At 40.8% G+C, this 20,375-nt stretch overlaps 1 protein-coding gene across 1 annotated transcript in view; it reads right to left on the reverse strand.

The window, feature by feature from the left end:
- Window positions 1–15,531: 15,531 nt before the first annotated feature.
- RAPGEF3 (Rap guanine nucleotide exchange factor 3) overlaps window positions 15,532–20,375 on the reverse strand; it is a 59,333-nt gene continuing 54,489 nt past the window's right edge. The window contains exons 22-27 of the mRNA XM_015817649.1: window positions 19,790–19,840; window positions 18,483–18,570; window positions 18,097–18,161; window positions 17,543–17,597; window positions 16,934–17,005; window positions 15,532–16,006 (exon numbers count right to left, since the gene is read on the reverse strand). Coding sequence (XP_015673135.1) covers window positions 15,888–16,006; window positions 16,934–17,005; window positions 17,543–17,597; window positions 18,097–18,161; window positions 18,483–18,570; window positions 19,790–19,840 — 450 coding nt within the window. The 3' untranslated portion in view covers window positions 15,532–15,887. The remainder of the gene's footprint in view (window positions 16,007–16,933; window positions 17,006–17,542; window positions 17,598–18,096; window positions 18,162–18,482; window positions 18,571–19,789; window positions 19,841–20,375) is intronic.

Genomic DNA, 20,375 nt, shown 5'->3' on the forward strand with positions numbered 1-20,375 from the left:
ACCGGGAGATGGACAGCAGTCTCATTTCCAAAGAACTGTCAGCATATGAGGGAGTGGCTACAACAGGGTGGAAGCTTTGAGCAAGAAAAAGGAGGAACCTTGGGAAGGTGGGGTCAAAGAAAGAAAACAACTACAAAAAGTAAGGTCTGGTTCTGTTCGTGTATCTTTGGTTCAAAGAAAAAGTTCCTCTATCTTTCCCCTCCGCCCCTTTGTCCTGAAATCGGTTTTCAGTTTCGGTCGTGAAATACACTAAAGGGTTTGTTCCATTTGCTCAAAACCCCCACGTGGGCACACAGGGCTGGGTTTCTCAAATTCCTGCAGAAATATGTGTGATCTGAAGTCTCCTCCAGAAGTCTGGGGGATTAGAATTGTGCATGGTTATTGATGATTTGAGGGGGGGGCAGGAGGCAGAAGAAAGAATGATACTAAATTTCATTAAAAGAATGTGACCTATTTTTTTTTTCAAATGGTATAGTAGTCCTTATTATTACTAACAGCCCAAACCCTGGGAGTTACTGAGAAATACACTCTATTGAGAGCTGCATTTAATATTTCCAACATGAGTTATGCACAAGAAAATCCCACAGAAATATTTTTCCAGCGGGAAAAATCCAGATAGATGTGGTATCTATTTTCCATTAGCTCTAACAGTAAATTCAAGCCCTGAATGCAAAAACAGTCATAGCGTGCTTGGAAAATCACATTTTGTAGAAACAAGTCTTTTCTTTTTAATTAAAAGGATGCCTGCCATGACCTCACAAAGTTGCCCGGAATTGGATGGCATATAAATTAAATTATTATTTCAGATTGGTCACATAGCCAGCCAGATGTTTAAACTGGATTTGGCATTTTTATCCACCTATCGGGTTCTTGGGATAGGAAGATGTTGTTTGGTAGTGTTAAAGATATTGTCGCAGAATGTAAGCTATTCCAAGTAAAGCTGTCTTTTGCAATTTGACTGGTGGTGATTTTGCCAATGCTGATGGTATTCAAGTGGTGCTTCAATTGTTTTGGAATTGCACCCAAGGTACCTATTATTATTAATACCGGTACTAATTTTGCTTCCTTTTGTTTTGCTTCCTTTCATTTGTTCTACTTCTGTTTGCCAGTCTTTTTATTTTGTATCTCCTCTCCTCTCCTCTCTCCTCTCTCCTCTCCCCTCCCCTCCCCTCCCCTCTTCTCTTCTCTTCTCTTCTCTTCTCTTTCTCTCTTCTCCTTTTCTCCTCTCCTCTCCTTTCCTCTCCTCTCCTTCCCTCCCCTCCCCTTCCCTAATGCAATACAAGTAGCCTCTCCCTCTCTTCTACATGTGGAATTGGGCCAGCAGATCATTGCAAACCTCCTTGTTTCCCCTTTTCTTAGCACATGGCTAAGGCCGTTTTCTCAATCCAGTGTTTGAATTTGCTGCTGGGGACAATAAATGGATGCTAGCTAAATGGATGCCAACTTTTTCTTCTTTTCAAAAGGCAGCATTTATCTTACTCAGATTCTTGAGGCAAACTCCCTAATTCTCATTCTCACATACTGTAGCATTGAGAAACATCAGGGCAGAATTTCAGCTTTCCTTACACATTCAGTGAGATCCTTAGCGCTCAAAAATTGATTGTATCTCCTTCAATGCACGAGGACATCCTTGTTCAAGATTCCCATGTGACTCCAGAAGGGACCCCCCCCCCCCAATGTGCCAGGAAAGGGAAATTAATGCTGTGTTATCCCTCCAGTATATCTGGGTAAAGGCTAGAGATGCTAGACAAGGAAAATGCAAGATGCCCCCAAACCAGGAGGAGTCTGCGATTACCTTTTCAGACTGACACATTTTCTTGAAAAGTAGCTTTCAAAAACTCCATTCATCATTAGGGGCACAGCTTGGCTACATGGATGTAGGATATAAATTGGGATGATTTGGGGCTACCATAAAATGCCAAGACTCTCTCTCTCTCTCTCTCTCTCTCTCTCTCTCTGTTGATTTTAAAGATTTTGTATTTGGTGATCTCATATCTAGAGGTCCAAAATCATCAACTCTACTACAGGTAGTCCTTGACTTACAACAGTTCATTTAGTGACCATTTGAAGTTACAACCGCACTGAAAAATGTGCCTTATGATCGTTTTTCACACTTATGCAGCATCCCCATGGTCCCGTGATCAAAATTCAGACACTTGGAAACTGAGTCATATTTGTGACTGTTGCACGGTCCCAGGGATCATGTCGTCAATCTTCTGTGACCTTCTGACAAGCAGAGTCTACTGGGAAGCCAGATTCACATAACAATGATGTTACTAACTTAACAACTGAGTGATTCACTTAACAACTGCAGCAAGAAAGATTGTAAAATATGGCTTCCCCCATTGACTTTGCTTGTCTGAAGGTGGCAAAAGGGGATCACATGACCCTAGGACACTGCAACCGTCATAAATATAAGTCAGTTATAGAATTTTGATCACCTGCCTATAGGGATGCCGCAACAATCGTACGTGTGAAAAACAATTGTAAGTCTTTTTTTCCAGTGTTGTGGTAACTTCAAATGGTCATTAAATGAACTGTTGTAAGTCGAGGACTATGTGTAATGTGAAAAAGCAGTAAAATATACATTTTGCATGTGCCTGGAAATGTTTCTTACACTGGAGAGGAGGAGCAGTAGAATGTCTTTGTAGGATGAGTGAAACATTATAGGGTCTAGGACAGGGGTAGGCAACCTTGGCTCTTTTATGACTCGTGGACTTCAACTCCCAGAATTCCTGAGCCAGCCATGCTGAGGGGAAAGGGAGAGGTTTCCAAGCTGAACCATGCTGACTCAGGATTTCTGGGAGTTGAAGTCCACGAGTCATAAAAGAGCCAAGGTTGCCTACCCCTGGTCTAGGACAACTCGCCAAGGCCAACTCACTGTGGCTAATTCGCCACGGCTAATCCACTGCAGCCAACTCGCCACGAGGCAACTTGCCGCAGGACAATTCGTGGCTGAGCAAGAGTTACACTAATATCAAAGAAATGGTGGCATGGAATCATTAAAGAAAGGATGCAAAGGGAGGGGGACAAAATGAAATGTGAATGGCAAAAATAAAAATAATTTTTAATTATTTTAAATCATTAAATTGAATTGTTGAATTGTCCTGTGACGAGTTGTCCCATGCTGAGTTGGCCGTGGAGAGTTGGCCATAGTGGGTTGTCCCATTCCGAACACCACCTGCTGCCATCGTATTATTCTTAGAAGACTGTATCTTGTCCTATAGTGAAAATAGTGTTTGCTTGCCTGATGCAAGGGAGTTCTTCATCCATGGTTCCCCAAGTGAATTCATTAATTCACAATTAATGGCATGGTTTCTTAATATTTAGGGAAGGGGCATTCCCTGAAAACATGGTGTATCCTCTAAAATAAACTTCACCTAATTAACACACACACACCCCAAACTCTCAAGAGAGCTGGGGATCAGAAAATCCTAACTCCATTTCTTTTGTTCTGTTTTTGTATTAGTCAAACTCTGGGCCACCCACAGAAAGTTAAGGGCCCTGCCATCAGAAAGTCGCTCCTCCATTTTGATCTCCAACTGATTTCTTTCCACTAGTATTTTATCCGGTTCTTAAGTGGAGACCAGGCTTCCATTATCCTTTGGGTCCTAATCATTTATATGGATCCCGAGCAAATTCAATAGTTCTGTCAGTGAGCCTTCTGCACCCTTTGTCATCTCTTGAAAACAGTGATGAGCTGGCAATGGCATTGTTTAATTAATGGCAAATCAGGCACAAGAAGATTGTGCATGCTCTGAAAATGATTCAGGAGAAAGGTTTTGGCATGTACACTGCCCATCTTTAAAGCAGGAAGGCTGGTGTGTGTGGGGGGGGAAGGCATGCCATGCTTGACCCTGTGCTTTCTAAAGCAGCGGTTCTCAACCTATGGGTCGCGACTCCATTTGGGGTCAATCAACCATTTCACGGGGGTCACCAAGCAAGGCTGTCCGCCATTTTTTTGTCTGCCATTTTTTTTGTCCGCCATTTTTTTCCCCTTTTCCAGCAGGTGCCTTACCTCCCTTGGGCTGGGCCAGCTGGTGGTCGGCCTGCTCCGTCTCTGCTGCTTGCCAGCTATGCCTCGGCCGGTGCAGGGGGCGGAACCACGCATGCGCGGCACTCCCGGGCAGGGAAAGTCCTCGACTTACGACCAGTTGGGTAGTCCTCGACTTATGACCGGTTTAGTCCTCGACTTATGACCGGTTTAGTCCTCGACTTATGACCGGTTTAGTCCTCAACTTACGACCGGTTGAGGTCGCGGCATTAAAAAGGTTGAGAACCACTGTTCTAAAGCTTGATCTTCGGAATCACTTTGAAGCAAAACCTTAGTAACCGATGACCTGAATCAGAAATAAGAGGGGCTGAATTCAGCTATGGAATCTAGCCGTGGTACTGCAAGGATTTCCTAGATGCAAAGTAGCCCAACTCAGCATCTATTGTATGAGTAAATTATAAATACAAATCATTCCCCAAAGGTATGTTGGCTGTTTTGTTGGAAGTCTTACCTCATCTGTCTCATTTATCAACTTGTAATTGTGCCGAAGGGTTGGAAGTAATCACATCTTTCTTCTGTGCAACTGCCAGCGGTGAATCTGCTCCAACTTTAATTGCCACAGTTTCCATAGAGCAAATGTAATAGAGGCAGTCCTCAATTTGTAACCACCTATTTAGTGGCTATTCAAGATTATGGTGCTGAAAAAAGTGCCTTACAAACTGGTCCTTATACTTACGACCATTGCAGCATCCCTGTAGTCCTGTGATCAAAATTCAGGCATGTATTTGTGAAGTTGCAGCATCCTAAGGTCACGTGATCACCATTTGTGACCTTTCCAGCTGGCTTCTGATAAGCAAACCCAATGGGGGTAACTAGATTCACCTAACAATGGTCTGGTTTACTTAACAATTGTGGTGATTCACTTAATAAATGTGGCAAAATGATCATAAAATTGGACGTGACTCATTTAACAATTGCATCACTTAGCAACAGAGGTTCTGGTCCCAACTCTGGTTGTTAAGTCAAACACTACTTATATTTAAATTATAAAATCAATCGATGTCACCAATGGTGCATGACAGCATTTTGACAGCATACAAACTAAGTCCAAGAAGGCTTCTAATAATAAGTTGTTTCCATGTTAGAACCAAGAGAAATCCATGTGACTTCTTCCCTTCCGGTCCCACCCCCAAATTATGGTCTGCAACAGTTCTGTTACTTTCTCAAACTGGATGGTGAATTTGTGAAGCATTTCATTCATCAATAGAATGTATTTGCCTAAGAAGTGGATTTTAAGCTAAAACTGCATTTTGGTTGTTCTAATAACTAAAGTGAATTGACCCTCAACTACATTGAAGCTGANTTTCCTCCTTGGAACCCTTCCACCCCAGTTTCTTTCTTTTGTTGATGTTTTTCATTCCAGACCAAGACAAGCACATAGAAACCAAGTTTCTTTTTCAAGGAGATAGAAAGGGGAGGCGGGGAAACAGGACTTTAGCCAAAAGTCAAAGCCAGCACTTTATGTGATTTCCCAAACAAGGTAAACGAGTTTTGGGGGTGCAAGGCACACAGGGCTGGGTTTCTCAAATTCCTGCAGAAATATGTGTGATCTGAAGTCTCCTCCAGAGGTCTGGGGGATTAGAATTGTGCATGGTTATTGATGATTTGAGGGGGGGGCAGGAGGCAGAAGAGAGAATGATACTAAATTTCATTAAAAGAATGTGACCTATTTTTTTTTTCAAATGGTATATTAGTCCTTATTATTACTAACAGCCCAAACCCTGGGAGTTACTGAGAAATACACTCTATTGAGAGCTGCATTTAATATTTCCAACATGAGTTATGCACAAGAAAATCCCACAGAAATATTTTTCCAGCAGGAAAAATCCAGATAGATGTGGTATCTATTTTCCATTAGCTCTAACAGTACATTCAAGCCCTGAATGCAAAAACAGTCATAGCGTGCTTGGAAAATCACATTTTGTAGAAACAAGTCTTTTCTTTTTAATTAAAAGGATGCCTGCCATGACCTCACAAAGTTGCCTGGAATTGGATGGCATATCAATTAAATTATTATTTCAGATTGGTCACATAGCCAGCCAGATGTTTAAACTGGATTTGGCATTTTTATCCACCTGTCCTATCGGGTTCTTGGGATAGGAAGATGTTGTTTGGTAGTGTTAAAGATATTGTCGCAGAATGTAAGCTATTCCAAGTAAAGCTGTCTTTTGCAATTTGACTGGTGGTGATTTTGCCAATGCCGATGGTATTCAAGTGGTGCTTCAATTGTTTTGGAATTGCACCCAAGGTACCTATTATTATTAATACCGGTACTAATTTTGCTTCCTTTTGTTTTGCTTCCTTTCATTTGTTCTACTTCTGTTTGCCAGTCTTTTTATTTTGTATCTCCTCTCCTCTCTCCTCTCTCCTCTCTCCTCTCTCCTCTCTCCTCTCTCCTCTCTCCTCCCCTCTTCTCTTCTCCTTTTCTCCTTTTCTCTCCTCTCCTTCCCTCCCCTCCCCTTCCCTAATGCAATACAAGTAGCCTCTCCCTCTCTTCTACATGTGGAATTGGGACAGCAGATCATTGCAAACCTCCTTGTTTCCCCTTTTCTTAGCACATGGCTATATAAATTTAAATAATAATAATAATAGTAATAGTAGTAGTAGTAGTAGTAGTAGTAGTAGTAATAATAATAATAATAATAATAATAATAATAATAATAATAATAATAATAATAATAATGCCGTTTTCTCAATCCAGTGTTTGAATTTGCTGCTGGGGACAATAAATGGATGCTATCTAAATGGATGCCAACTTTTTCTTCTTTTCAAAAGGCAGCATTTATCTTACTCGGATTCTTGAGGCAAACTCCCTAATTCTCATTCTCACATACTGTAGCATTGAGAAACATCAGGGCAGAATTTCAGCTTTCCTTACACATTCAGTGAGATCCTTAGCGCTCAAAAATTGATTGTATCTCCTTCAATGCACAAGGACATCCTTGTTCAAGATTCCCATGTGACTCCAGAAGGGCCCCCCCCAATGTGCCAGGAAAGGGAAATTAATGCTGTGTTATCCCTCCAGTATATCTGGGTAAAGGCTAGAGATGCTAGACAAGGAAAATGCAAGATGCCCCCAAACCAGGAGGAGTCTGCGATTACCTTTTCAGACTGACACATTTTCTTGAAAAATAGCTTTCAAAGACTCCATTCATCATTAGGGGCACAGCTTGGCTACATGGATGTAGGATATAAATTGGGATGATTTGGGGCTCTCTCTCTCTCTCTCTCTCTCTCTCTCTCTCTCTCTCTCTCTCTCTCTCTCTCTCTCTCTCTCTCTGTATGTTGATTTTAAAGATTTTGTATTTGGTGATCTCATATCTAGAGGTCCAAAATCATCAACTCTATTACAGGTAGTCCTTGACTTACAACAGTTCATTTAGTGACCATTTGAAGTTACAACCGCACTGAAAAATGTGCCTTATGATCGTTTTTCACACTTATGCAGCATCCCCATGGTCCCATGATCAAAATTCAGACACTTGGAAACGGAGTCATATTTGTGACTGTTGCACGGTCCCAGGGATCATGTCGTCAATCTTCTGTGACCTTCTGACAAGCAGAGTCTACTGGGAAGCCAGATTCACTTAACAATGATGTTACTAACTTAACAACTGAGTGATTCACTTAACAACTGCAGCAAGAAAGATTGTAAAATATGGCTTCCCCCATTGACTTTGCTTGTCTGAAGGTGGCAAAAGGGGATCACATGACCCTAGGACCCTGCAACCGTCATAAATATAAGTCAGTTATAGAATTTTGATCACCTGCCTATAGGGATGCCGCAACAATCGTACGTGTGAAAAACAATTGTAAGTCTTTTTTTCCAGTGTTGTGGTAACTTCAAATGGTCATTAAATGAACTGTTGTAAGTCGAGGACTATTTGTAATGTGAAAAAGCAGTAAAATATACATTTTGCATGTGCCTGGAAATGTTTCTTACACTGGAGAGAAGGAGCAGTAGAATGTCTTTGTAGGATGAGTGAAACATTATAGGGTCTAGGACAGGGGTAGGCAACCTTGGCTCTTTTATGACTCGTGGACTTCAACTCCCAGAATTCCTGAGCCAGCCATGCTGAGGGGAAAGGGAGAGGTTTCCAAGCTGAACCATGCTGGCTCAGGAATTCTGGGAGTTGAAGTCCACGAGTCATAAAAGAGCCAAGGTTGCCTACCCCTGGTCTAGGACAACTCGCCACGGCCAACTCACTGTGGCTAATTCACCACGGCTAATCCACTGCAGCCAACTCACCATGAGGCAACTTGCCGCAGGACAATTCATGGCTGAGCAAGAGTTACACTAATATCAAAGAAATGGTGGCATGGAATCAGTAAAGAAAGGATGCAAAGGGAGGGGGACAAAATGAAATGTGAATGGCAAAAATAAAAATAATTTTTAATTATTTTAAATAATAATAATAATAATTATTATTATTATTTAAATTTATATACCGCCCTATCTCCCTTACGGGACTCAGGGCGGTGAACAGGCCATAATAAAAGTCACAGTAAATATTACATAAAAGCCTGCTCTAAAATATAAAACCCCTAACAAAACCCAATCAAAACTACGCCAGGCCGGCCGCATGGAATTGTTGAATTGTTGAATTGTCCTGTGACAAGTTGTCCCATGCTGAGTTGGCCATGGAGAGTTGGCCATAGTGGGTTGTCCCATTCCGAACACTACCTGCTGCCATCGTATTATTCTTAGAAGACTGTATCTCGTCCTATAGTGAAAATAGTGTTTGCTTGCCTGATGCAAGGGAGTTCTTCATCCATGGTTCCCCAAGTGAATTCATTAATCCACAATTAATGGCATGGTTTCTTAATATTTAGGGAAGGGGCATTCCCTGAAAACATGGTGTATCCTCTAAAATAAACTTCACCTAATTAACACACACACACACACACCCCAAACTCTCAAGGGAGCTGGGGATCAGAAAATCTTAACTCCATTTCTTTTGTTCTGTTTTTGTACTAGTCAAACTCTGGGCCACCCACAGAAAGTTAAGGGCCCTGCCATCAGGAAGTCAGTCATCCATTTTGATCTCCAACTGATTTCTTTCCACTAGTATTTTATCCGGTTCTTAAGTGGAGACCAGGCTTCCATTATCCTTTGGGTCCTAGTCATTTATATGGATCCCGAGCAAATTCAATAGTTCTGTCAGTGAGCCTTCTGCACCCTTTGTCATCTCTTGAAAACAGTGACGAGCTGGCGATGGCATTGTTTAATTAATGGCAAATCAGGCACAAGAAGATTGTGCATGCTCTGAAAATGATTCAGGAGAAAGGTTTTGGCATGTACACTCCCCATCTTTAAAGCAGGAAGGCTGGTGTGGGGGGGAGGCATGCCGTGCTTGACCCTGTGCTTTCTAAAGCTTGATCTTCGGAATCACTTTGAAGCAAAACCTTAGTAACCGATGACCTGAATCAGAAATAAGAGGGGCTGAATTCAGCTAAGGAATCTAGCCGTGGTACTGCAAGGATTTCCTAGATGCAAATTAGCCCAACTCAGCATCTATTGTATGAGTAAATTATAAATACAAATCATTCCCCACAGGTATGTTGGCTGTTTGTTGGAAGTCTTACCTCATCTGTCTCATTTATCAACTTGTAATTGTGCCGAAGGGTTGGAAGTAATCACATCTTTCTTCTGTGCAATTGCCAGCGGTGAATCTGCTCCAACTTTAATTGCCACAGTTTCCATAGAGCAAATGTAATAGAGGCAGTCCTCAATTTGTAACCATCTATTTAGTGGCTATTCAAGATTATGGTGCTGAAAAAAGTGCCTTACAAACTGGTCCTTATACTTACGACCATTGCAGCATCCCTGTAGTCCTGTGATCAAAATTCAGGCATGTATTTGTGAAGTTGCAGCATCCTAAGGTCACGTGATCACCATTTGTGACCTTTCCAGCTGGCTTCTGATAAGCAAACCCAATGGGGGTAACTAGATTCACCTAACAATGGTCTGGTTTACTTAACAATTGTGGCGATTCACTTAATAAATGTGGCAAAATGGTCATAAAATTGGACGTGACTCATTTAACAATTGCATCACTTAGCAACAGAGGTTCTGGTCCCAACTGTACTTGTTAAGTCAAGGACTACTTATATTTAAATTATAAAATCAATCTATGTCACCAATGGTGCATGACAGCATTTCGACAGCATACAAACTAAGTCCAAGAAAGTTTCCAATAACAAGTTGTTTCCATGTTAGAACCAAGAGAAATCCATAACTGAAGAAGGGAAGGCCAGGGTGGGGGTTTAATACCAGACGTTGTCAAGACAATGAAAGAGTTTGACCTACCACTTAAACACTTCGTAAAGTAAGTAGTTATCTTACATAAACGGATTCTTCACCTAAAATTCGATTTTGACGTAAAACCAACAAGATTATTGATTTCACTTAACTGGGAGTTGATGTAACTTCGACTTGCAACTGTGAAACATGTGGGGAAATTTAGTAAATAAACAGCTGCAGAATAGCATGAGACTATCACTGTGGAAGATTGTGAAAGAATCAATTGGGTTTAATCTTTGTTAAACATTTCAACATATTTTTGAAGGCACTGTGAAATGAAGAGCCCATCACTATAAGGCTGAGTAGCTGCCTAGCTGTTAGTGCTCTATGACCTTTATTTGGAAGCACTGAATAATTCAGAGGTGGTCCTGTACATAAATTAGCTTTGGAGATAATAGGACAGAAAACAATGGACACACATTTTCTGGGGTGAGGAAGTAAACCCTAGTTCCTAGTATGTTTTGTGTGCGTGTGATTATTTCCCCTAAAACACACAACTTTATTATGTTTTCTCTATGCTGTCCTTTTTTGCAAATCATGTATGTCTATTTCTCTAACATGAATGTTTCTCTAAGCACATTTTGGTTAAAGAACTGCAATACAAAATACAGAGAATGAAAAATAAATTGAAGCACTCCTGTATTTTGGTTGCCATATTCGTTAAGGATTTGCAAATTCAGCTTGCATTTCCTACTGAAATTGGAAAGAAAGCAATTACTGCTGCAAAAGTCTTTGACTCGCTATATACATATTTTTTTTAAAAAAAAGGATTGAAATTAAAATATTGAAGATTAGGAAGAACCTAAAATATTTCTTCTTGCCTTTGGCTGGTGTAAAGAATCTGCAGATCCAATTAGGTTAGAAACTGCTGCACCCCCCCCCCAGCACTAGATTAGCATTAGAGAGACAGTAGATTCATACAAAACGATATGTTAAAGTTATATATTCAAATTGGAATAATTACAAAATCAGAATAAAAAAATAAAGGATAATATAGAAAACATATTGTTTACAAAAATCACCATGCAATAAAATCCTTGTTAGGAGAAGGATTGTGGGCCCAGTGTCCATTGGCTCACATGGAGCTGTTTGCCGCCATCATGACCAGCACCACTTGCCTGCTCAAATTCTCTCTACCCAATATACTAGGGGTAGGCAACCTTGGCTCTTTTATGACTCGTGGACTTCAACTCCCAGAATTCCAGAGTCCGAAGTCCACGAGTCATAAAAGAGCCAAGGTTGCCTACCCTTGCAATATACCAATTGGCAAATAGGGAATTGCATGCGCTAATAGGTAGAGTTGCCCAATCAAAAATCCTTTTGCTTAGTCTTTTTTGTTCCTTCTGTTCAATCGTGTCCAATTCTCAGTGATGCAGTCTACAGCTGGTTAACCTAGAGTTGCATAACCCTATGAGAAGATCTGGTCCCCTGAAAGTCTCTTATGTTAACACAGAGTTCCATTATTCAAGGAGTAGACTGTCCCACCTGAAAACCTCTTTAGCTCATTGATTGACAGAAAGTCACATTACCCTAGGGATGGATTTGCCTATCAAACACCATATCTGTCTCAGGCAAACTGAAGCACTCACTTTCTGGATGGAGAAACAGAAGCAGGCAGCCACAACTTCTTGATTCTTAACAGAATAACAGAGTTGGAAGGGACCTTGGGGGTCTTCTAGTCCAACCCCCTGCTCAGGCAGGAAACCCTATATCATTTCAGACAAATGGCTGTCCAATCTCTTCTTAAAAATTTCCAGTGTTACCAATGAAGTGTTGGAGCATTCACAACTTCTGGAGGCAGATTGTTCCACTGATTAATTGTTCTGTCAGGAAATTTCTCCTTAGTTCTAAGTTGCTTCTCTACTTGATTAGTTTCCATCCATTGCTTCTTGTCCTGCCTTCAGGTGCTTTGGAGAATAGCTTGATTCCCTCTTCTTTGTGGGAACCCCTGAGATATTGGAAGGCTGCTATCATGTCACCCCTAGACCTTCTTTTCATTAAACTAGACATACCCAATTCCAGCAACCGTTCCTTATATGTTTTAGACTACAGTCCCCTAATCATCTTTGTTGCTCTTCTCTGCACTCTTTCTAGAGTCTCAACATCTTTTTTACATCGTGGATGTAAAAAAGCTGGATGCAATATTCCAAGTGTGGCCTTACCAAGGCATTGTAAAGTGGTATTAACACTTCACGTGATCTTGATTCTATCCCTCTGTTAATGCAGCCTAGCACTGTGTTGGCTTTTTTGGCAGCTGCAGCACACTGCTGGCTCATATTTAAGTGATTGTCCACTAGGACTCCAAGATACCTCTCACAGTTTCTACTATTGAGTCAGGTACCACCTATACCAGGGGTAGGGAACCTTGTCTCTTTTATGACTTGTGGATTTCAACTCCCAGAATTCCTGAGTCAGCATGGCTGGTTCAGAAATTCTGGGCATTGAAGTCCATAAGTCATAAAAGAAACAAGATTCCCTACCCCTGACCTATACTATAACCATGTTCAAATCTGTCAAGATCCTTTTGTATCTTAAGCCTATCTTCTGGAGTATTGGCTATTCTTGCCAGCTTGGTGTCATCTGCAAATTTGATGAGTTCCCCATCTATCCCTCATCCAAATCATTGATGAAACAGAACCTTGTGGTAACCCACTGCATACTTCCTCCATGTAGATGCAGTTCCATTGAGGACCACATGTTGAGTGCAGTTGGTCAGCCAGTTACAAATCCCTCTGGTGGTGTCTAACCCACATTTTTCTATCTTATCAAGTAGTAGGTTATGGTCTACTTTGTCAGATGCCTTACTGAATTCCAAGTAAATTATACCCACAGTATTCCTCTGGCCCACTAATTTTGTCACTTTATCAAAGAATGCAATATGATTTGTCTGGCATGATCTGTTTTTGACAAACCCATGTTGGCTTTTGGTTATGACTTTGTTTGCTTCTAGGTGTTCGTTGATTTGCTGTTTATCTTTTCCAGAATCTTCCCAGGTATTGAGGTCAGGCTGTTACATTTGTTGTTTCCTAGATCTATTTTTTTTTTTTTTTAAGATGGGAACTACATCAGCTCTTTTCCAGTGCTCCAGGATCTTCAGTGGTTCAGATATCACATCTGCCAGTTCCTTCAGAACCTTGGGGTGTAGTCCATCTGGTCCTGGTGATTTGAACTCGTCTAGGATGGACAGGTGCTCACTTATCATTTTCTTGCCCATTTTAACTTTGTATTCCTAATCTGTTTTTTACAATACTGTTTTTGATAGGTTGGGCTGTTTTTTCCTTTTATGTAAAGACGGGTGCAAAAAAACGAGTTAAGAAGTTCTGCCTCCTCGTTGCTTGTTGCTACCTTCTTGTCACTTTCTCCCATTAATGACCAATTGTTTCCTTGACTTTTTTCTTGTGTTTTACATATTGAAAGAAGGTTTTTTTTTGTTATTTTTGTTGCTAGCCTTAGTTCATTTTGAGCCTTAGCTTTCCTCACTTCAACTTCGCAGGCTTGGGCTATTTGCTAATATTCTGCCTTAGTTATGTGTCCCTCTTTCCATTTTTTATACATCCTTTTTGTCTTTCAATTTATCAGAGAGTTCTTTATGCAACCATGCTGGTTTCTTTTGAGTGCTGTTATTTTTCTTGTGCTAAACTGGACTTTTATAATCTCACTTTTCAAAATTTCGCAAGCTTCTTGAGTTGTTTTCCCCTTGAGGATTCTCATCCATGAAATCCTTCCCAGGCTTTCTCTAAGTTTATTGAAATTAGCTCTCTTAAAGTCTAAGACTCTAGTTTGACTTTGTTCTATTACTTGTGCTTGCATAATATTGAATTCCAATATTGCATGATCACTCCCCCCCAAGGTTCCCCCAAGCTTCAACATCTTCTATCATTTTATCTCTGTTAGTGAGAATTAACTCCAATATGGCTGATCTTCTAGTTCCCTTCTCTACTTTTGGGGAGACAAAGTTGTCTGCTAGGAACTGGTTTAATCTTCCACTTAGGGCAGAGTTTGTCTCCCAGTTGATGTCAGAATAAAGTCCCCCATTACTATTGTGATGTGCTTCCTACATACCTTAGTTAACTGACTAGCAAAAAGTTCATCTATTACTTACTGTATGTTTGGTTGGGTGGCCTATAGTATACACCTATGGCAATGTCATTTTTCCCCCTTTTTATATTGACCCAAATGCATTCAAGACAGTTTTCATCATTGTTGCGCTCTATTTCTGTAGAGATGTAGTTATTTCTTATACGTAGTGCAACTCCACCTCCTCTTTTATTTGGTCTGTTTCTTTTAAATAATTTAAATCCCTCTAGCTGTATGTTCCATTTGTGGGTTTCATCCCATCAGGTTTCCGTAATGGCAACAATATCATATCTGCCCTCATTTACTTGAATTTCTAATTCACCCTGTTTATGCCTCATACTCTGTGCGTTGGTTCATAGACAACTTGTACCCTCACTCACCTCTAATCTATTTCAGCCTGCCATCTGCTTAGAAGCTCCCCATCTGGGGGTGGGAGGGCAGCTCCAGATTTTATAACCCTCTTCAACCAGCCTTGCTATTGCCTCCATGACAATATGAGGAGGGCAGGATTGGGTAATTCCTGCACACCTACCTGTTGCTGTGATAGAAGATGTTTGCAACTCCACAACTTTTTATGGGCAAAGCTTCCATTGGCATGAATGGCAGCTTGTACGCACTTCAAGAAGCATTCCTGTATCTCCTGCAACCTTCTGGTGCATCCTATTTCTACCAAATTGCCTACTGACATCACATACAAGAGATGTGATGTCTCACTGAAGTGAAAGCGCTAGACTAGGAGCAGAAAAATCCAGTTCTGAGTCCATCATATGCCATAGAAGCTGCTAGGCCAGCCACTATCTCATCAGTCCAGCTTACTTCACCAGTAAGGAAAAACTTGAAGAGGGAAATGCTGTGTACTCTGCTTGAACTCCAGGAGGAAAGCAAGATATAAATTTAATGAATAAATAAATACATCAGTACGTTCTGCTCATTAGTTCAATCAACTCAACTGGAGGGAAGGAAACGGCTCAATTCAAATGTTTTAAAGAAGCTTATTTGAACCTGGCAGAAGAGAGGAAACTCCAAGTCAGAAAATAACAATTCATCAGACACACCAAAAAAAATCTTCCCATTTTTCTTTTTTTTTTAAAAAAAAAACCACATTTCTGTTGAACACTGATAACTGATACGTGGGAGCTCCTTTGCTCCTTTCCTGGTAAGACAGCTCAAAGTGTTCCATGAAGCGGTCTTTTTTCACACCAGAAATATTGCAGCCTGTAAAACCATCAAAGGAGGCAGGTGATACATCATTCCTTAGGCTCTGCAGCGATGTCACCTATTTCTCAATTATCACGACAGATCAAATGTGCCACCAGAATATGAGGAACGTTCTCATCCGCTTGAGATCTTCCTCTGGCCAAATGTGAGGAGAATTGGCCTAACCCACAAGAAGGTGCCTTCCCAAACAGTCCTTGGCACGCTTTATGTCCTTGCTTGGGCAATCTCCCAGCATCAAGATTCAAGATCTCGTGACAGCCGCAAAAGTTCCTTCTGCCTGTCAATCACTCTCAGAGGCTGGATATGGGCCCAGGTTGCAGCTGGACTTCGAGTGCTGAGGGACTGTACTGAGCCTGAAAGGAAACAAACCAGGATTAAGGAAATCTATCATCCACTATAGTACTGAAAGAGGCAGAAAGACTAGAACACCACTAAATACAGGATCAGTTGACAAAGTTTCTTGGTTATATTGAGCAAGAAAGTAATTAAATGGGCAGAATCTTTTCTTTTTTGGCTTCTAAGGCAGATGTAGCCAGTGATGTAACAAAGTCTCCTGAAAAACTGAGACCAACTTTGTTGGCCTTCTGGGGGATAGGTGTAGGACAGGGATAGGCAACCTTGGTTCTTTTATAATTCGTGGACTTCAACTGCCAGAATTCCTGAGCCAGCATGGCTGGCTCAGGAATTCTGGGAGTTGAAGTCCACGAGTCATAAAAGAGCCAAGGTTGCCTACCCCTGGTGTAGGAGACAATGATTATTTTAGAGCAAAGTAGTGCATTAAGACCCAACTCTTTTACTTTTTCCAATGCTCCAATACTCCACCTCCTCACAAACACATATGCTGCTGAAAGTTTGTCATCACCTGTGGCTGGGGTGGAGGTGGGGTATTTATATGGCCCATAGACAGGGGGTTGCTTATCCCTTGCTGCAGCCTAAAAAGCAGTGCATTTTTAAGATTTAAGAGATTCGTCCATTTCCATGGACTTGTAGATTCCAGGGGCTGAATCCAGATCCTTTTGCACACAGACTCAGAACTCTATCATGGAATTATAGTTATTTCCAAGGAGTTTTCATAAAACCTCAGTTAGGACATAGTCCTTATGAAACAACTGTTGTTACATTTGCATTGGGTAGGGTGGGGGAGAAAATACCAATACACACTTTTGAAAAGGAGAGCAATATAAATCATAAAATGATTTGATGGTTCCAAAGGAAAAACCTACAGTTAAACAATGTATAGGAGACACACACACACACCCTTCCCCAATTCACTTGCTTACAGGTTGAGGTGCGCATTGCCCGAGCTTCTTCCAAGAGGTGCTGGGGACGACTCCGCAAGGGAGAGAGGGGAACTGAAGAAAGGGAGAAGAGGAAAAATAAAAATGGGAAGTCAGAGGTTTACAGAGGGGGGAATGTGTTATTTCCTAGCCAGCTGCTGCCAACTTCTGCTTTTTGTCGTCTGCAAAGACATTTTTCTATGTTCCTGAACATTCCAGCTCTAACAGAAATGGCTATTATTATAATGCAAGCATCCTTGTAAAACATCTAGCCAGGAAAGCTATTTCTCTCTCACCTTCTGATTTAGATCACCTATAAATCTTCCCTTTTCAACTGTATGACTTTCTTAGGAATGGGATGAGCTAATTTTTTAATTTTTACTGGAATTAAAAATAGATGAAACATTAACGTTACAAATTAGTTTGATGTTCTGGTTGTAAACTGCTTTGTAAACTGAAAGGGGGTAGAGAGAATCAATATATTTCATCGGGAAACTGTATTTGTGCAAGAATCCTGTGTGGCAACCATTCTAGACTGCAGTGTATAGGCTTTGCTTCCCTTGATCCTCACTGATCACAATTCCCCCAAACCCAGCAGTCTCCTATACTCACGGTTGGGATGACTCCGACAGTGATGTACAAGGTGGACAGCTTTGGCCATCATGCGCTGTACAGGATAGATATGGGCTTGTGTTAAATTATTCACTTGTTTTCTCTCTATTTTCTCTAATCAAGCTATTTGTACACTGAAAAACCAACTAACACAGCATGCATGCTGAAGGTGCCCCGACATGCAGTCAAAATAGCACTAGCAATAGTACTTAGACTTATATACCGCTTCACAGTGTTTTACAGCCCCCTCTAAGCAATTTACAGAGTCAGCATATGGCCCCCAACAATCTGGGTCCTCATTTTACCGAGCTCGGAAGGATGGAAGGCTGAGTCAACCTTGAGCCGTTCAGAATTGAACTGTTGGCAGTTGGCAGAATCAGCCTGCAATACTGCATTCTAACCACTGCGCCACCACACCTCTTTCTCAGAACACCAGAGTAGTTTTTTCCCAGCTAGTGAATTTTTTTTTTTCAAAATGAAATGTCCTATTTCATTCCCAAAACAGCACAACTGCCAGTCTACTTCAATTTTCCCTGTCCTATATTTCTACTCACCAGCTTCTCAAAGTTGACAAGGTTCTCCACCAAGGTACGGTTGCCTTCATGAATGAAGGTCATATCTGCAAAGTGAATGCAAGTATTTCATCATTTGTTGCAAAAAAAGAAAAAGAAATGGAGACCATCTACCTTTTGTAATTCTCCGACAGGCTTGAAAACTTTTGAATAAGGAACCTTTTGTTCCTCGAGTTTCACTCTCGTTAAGTACTTAAATATGTACATAGGCAAAAAAAGTAGAATTAATTTGCCAGCTGCTTCTTTGGTTTCAATGTAGTTGCATTACATTTCATGTTTTAGAACCTCTGAACTAGCGATGGTTATTTTGAGGCTTTACTTGTTATACTGCACCTGTGTATATTCAATAGGATAGCCTTCAATTATACCTTTAAGAAGGAGGGGCATAAAAGGGATCATGGGTGGAGACAGCTTAGCCACAGCCAGTCTATAAACACGGTGATTCCAAGAAGGATCCTAGAAAGAAAAAGGATAAATCAGATGGGATGCTTGTAGTCAAACATGCTTTAGGCAGAGTCTGTTGGCTTGTCCAAAGCCATTTTTCAATTGTCTGGCTTCATCTGGACTGTAAATGTTGAAGAATTAGCAGGACCTGGCAATCTTTTGGAGATCAATAGCCAGGGTGTAGCTGAAGGCTACAGAATATGAACAGAGCTGGGCTTTGGGACGAATTGCTCAGTTTTGTTTTTAACTGATTCATCTACTCTAGGGCTTACTTTATGACATTTTCATGCATTCCCAGACTTCAGATGGTGCAACACTATAGAAAACTGTACTATCAGATACAAGGGCTGCAAAAAGGGGAAATAAAGCTTTGGGCTGTCCACTGCTAGCTTCCATGCTTATGCAAAGTCCCTAAATATATATTCAGAATTATATAGTTGGTGGGGGGAATAAAAACTAGCTAAGCCTCATTAGAACACTATTTCACAGGAAACCTCATGCTACAATGCCAAAATCTTGCATAATTTAAATGGAAATTCAATACAACTTGGAATTTGAGTGTTGAGTGTCATAATAGCAGTAGCATGAGATTTTGGACAATATTTAATAGTGAGTTGGATAGGGTGTGTGTGTGTGATGTTGAGGTCATAAGGCAAGATTGCACAGTGGCATCCAACCTCCAGAAAAGTTTGCTGAGCTTATATAAGGGACTCTCTTCCATAATGCTCAACCCCTCGTATCTTCAGAGGTCCAGAAATAGATTTCCATTCATCTACTGAAGGACAGAATTCCTCAGCAGATTTTGAAATTAAGAGCCAAAGAAATTGAGTTCTCATTGAATCCATTCAGGGAGAGATCTAAATTTGACCAACACAAATAACTGAGCTCCTATCTTTGTGAGAAAGTCTATCAAGAGAAAGAGAGGGAGGTGCAGAATATTTCTGATCCTGGTCTAGGTAGATTATGTTCCATCAGGCTAGGCATTATTATCTTTCTGTGGAAGGATCCTGATAAACTGTTGAGCACCTAAGAGTAAGAATGTAAATTATTCTGGCTAACATTGAATCTACTACTCTTAAGTCTAGCTGCAACTCCTAATATAAAACTGGCACAAGCCACTATCGCGGCACCAGTTGCCCATCTGTAAAATGGGAAACAGAGTAGGGATACTATGTAAAATGAGAGAAGAAACAACACTTCCAAAGACAGAAAGGAACATCTCTCCACTCACCAACATCCGTTCCATAGTGCCATACAGCTTTCTTGTCTTGTATGGAAGTTTCTGTAATATGAAGAAAAATCGGAGGGAGGCTTGTCAAGAATGGCTAATAAGTTAATGCAGAAAATTAGGGAAATAATTCAACTTATATTTGTTCAAGTAGGATTTTGCACCCGTGAAAGAGAACAGACACATCCAACCCATTGGCAGAATTTTCATATGTATGCAGAACAACGTAAAGCTTTGTCAACTTTGTTAAATCCATCAAGAAAAGCTACTAGAACTTATGTCCCTGGACAAAGAGGTCAGCCTAAATTGACCAAGAAAGGCCTTGCTTATTGGCATAAATCTCACCCTGTCAAGAAAGGAAATGACTGAAAATCGGTTCATATAATGATATAATTACTCAACCTGAGTATTTTTTTCCCCTTTGAACTAAAAGGATGTGAATCGTCTCTGAGTCTTAGCTACCCAAGAATGCCTCACCGATTTGTGCTCAATAAAATTTCTAGGGAAGAAATCTGCACTGCTTCTCAAACTGAATATCTGTTCTGTGCCAGAACATGCAAATAACCCACTAGCTGCCTGTGTGATCTGT

The sequence above is a fragment of the Protobothrops mucrosquamatus genome, unplaced genomic scaffold (assembly GCF_001527695.2).
Source record: "Protobothrops mucrosquamatus isolate PMUCROS unplaced genomic scaffold, P.Mucros_1.0 scaffold616, whole genome shotgun sequence".
Lineage (NCBI taxonomy): Eukaryota > Metazoa > Chordata > Lepidosauria > Squamata > Viperidae > Protobothrops > Protobothrops mucrosquamatus.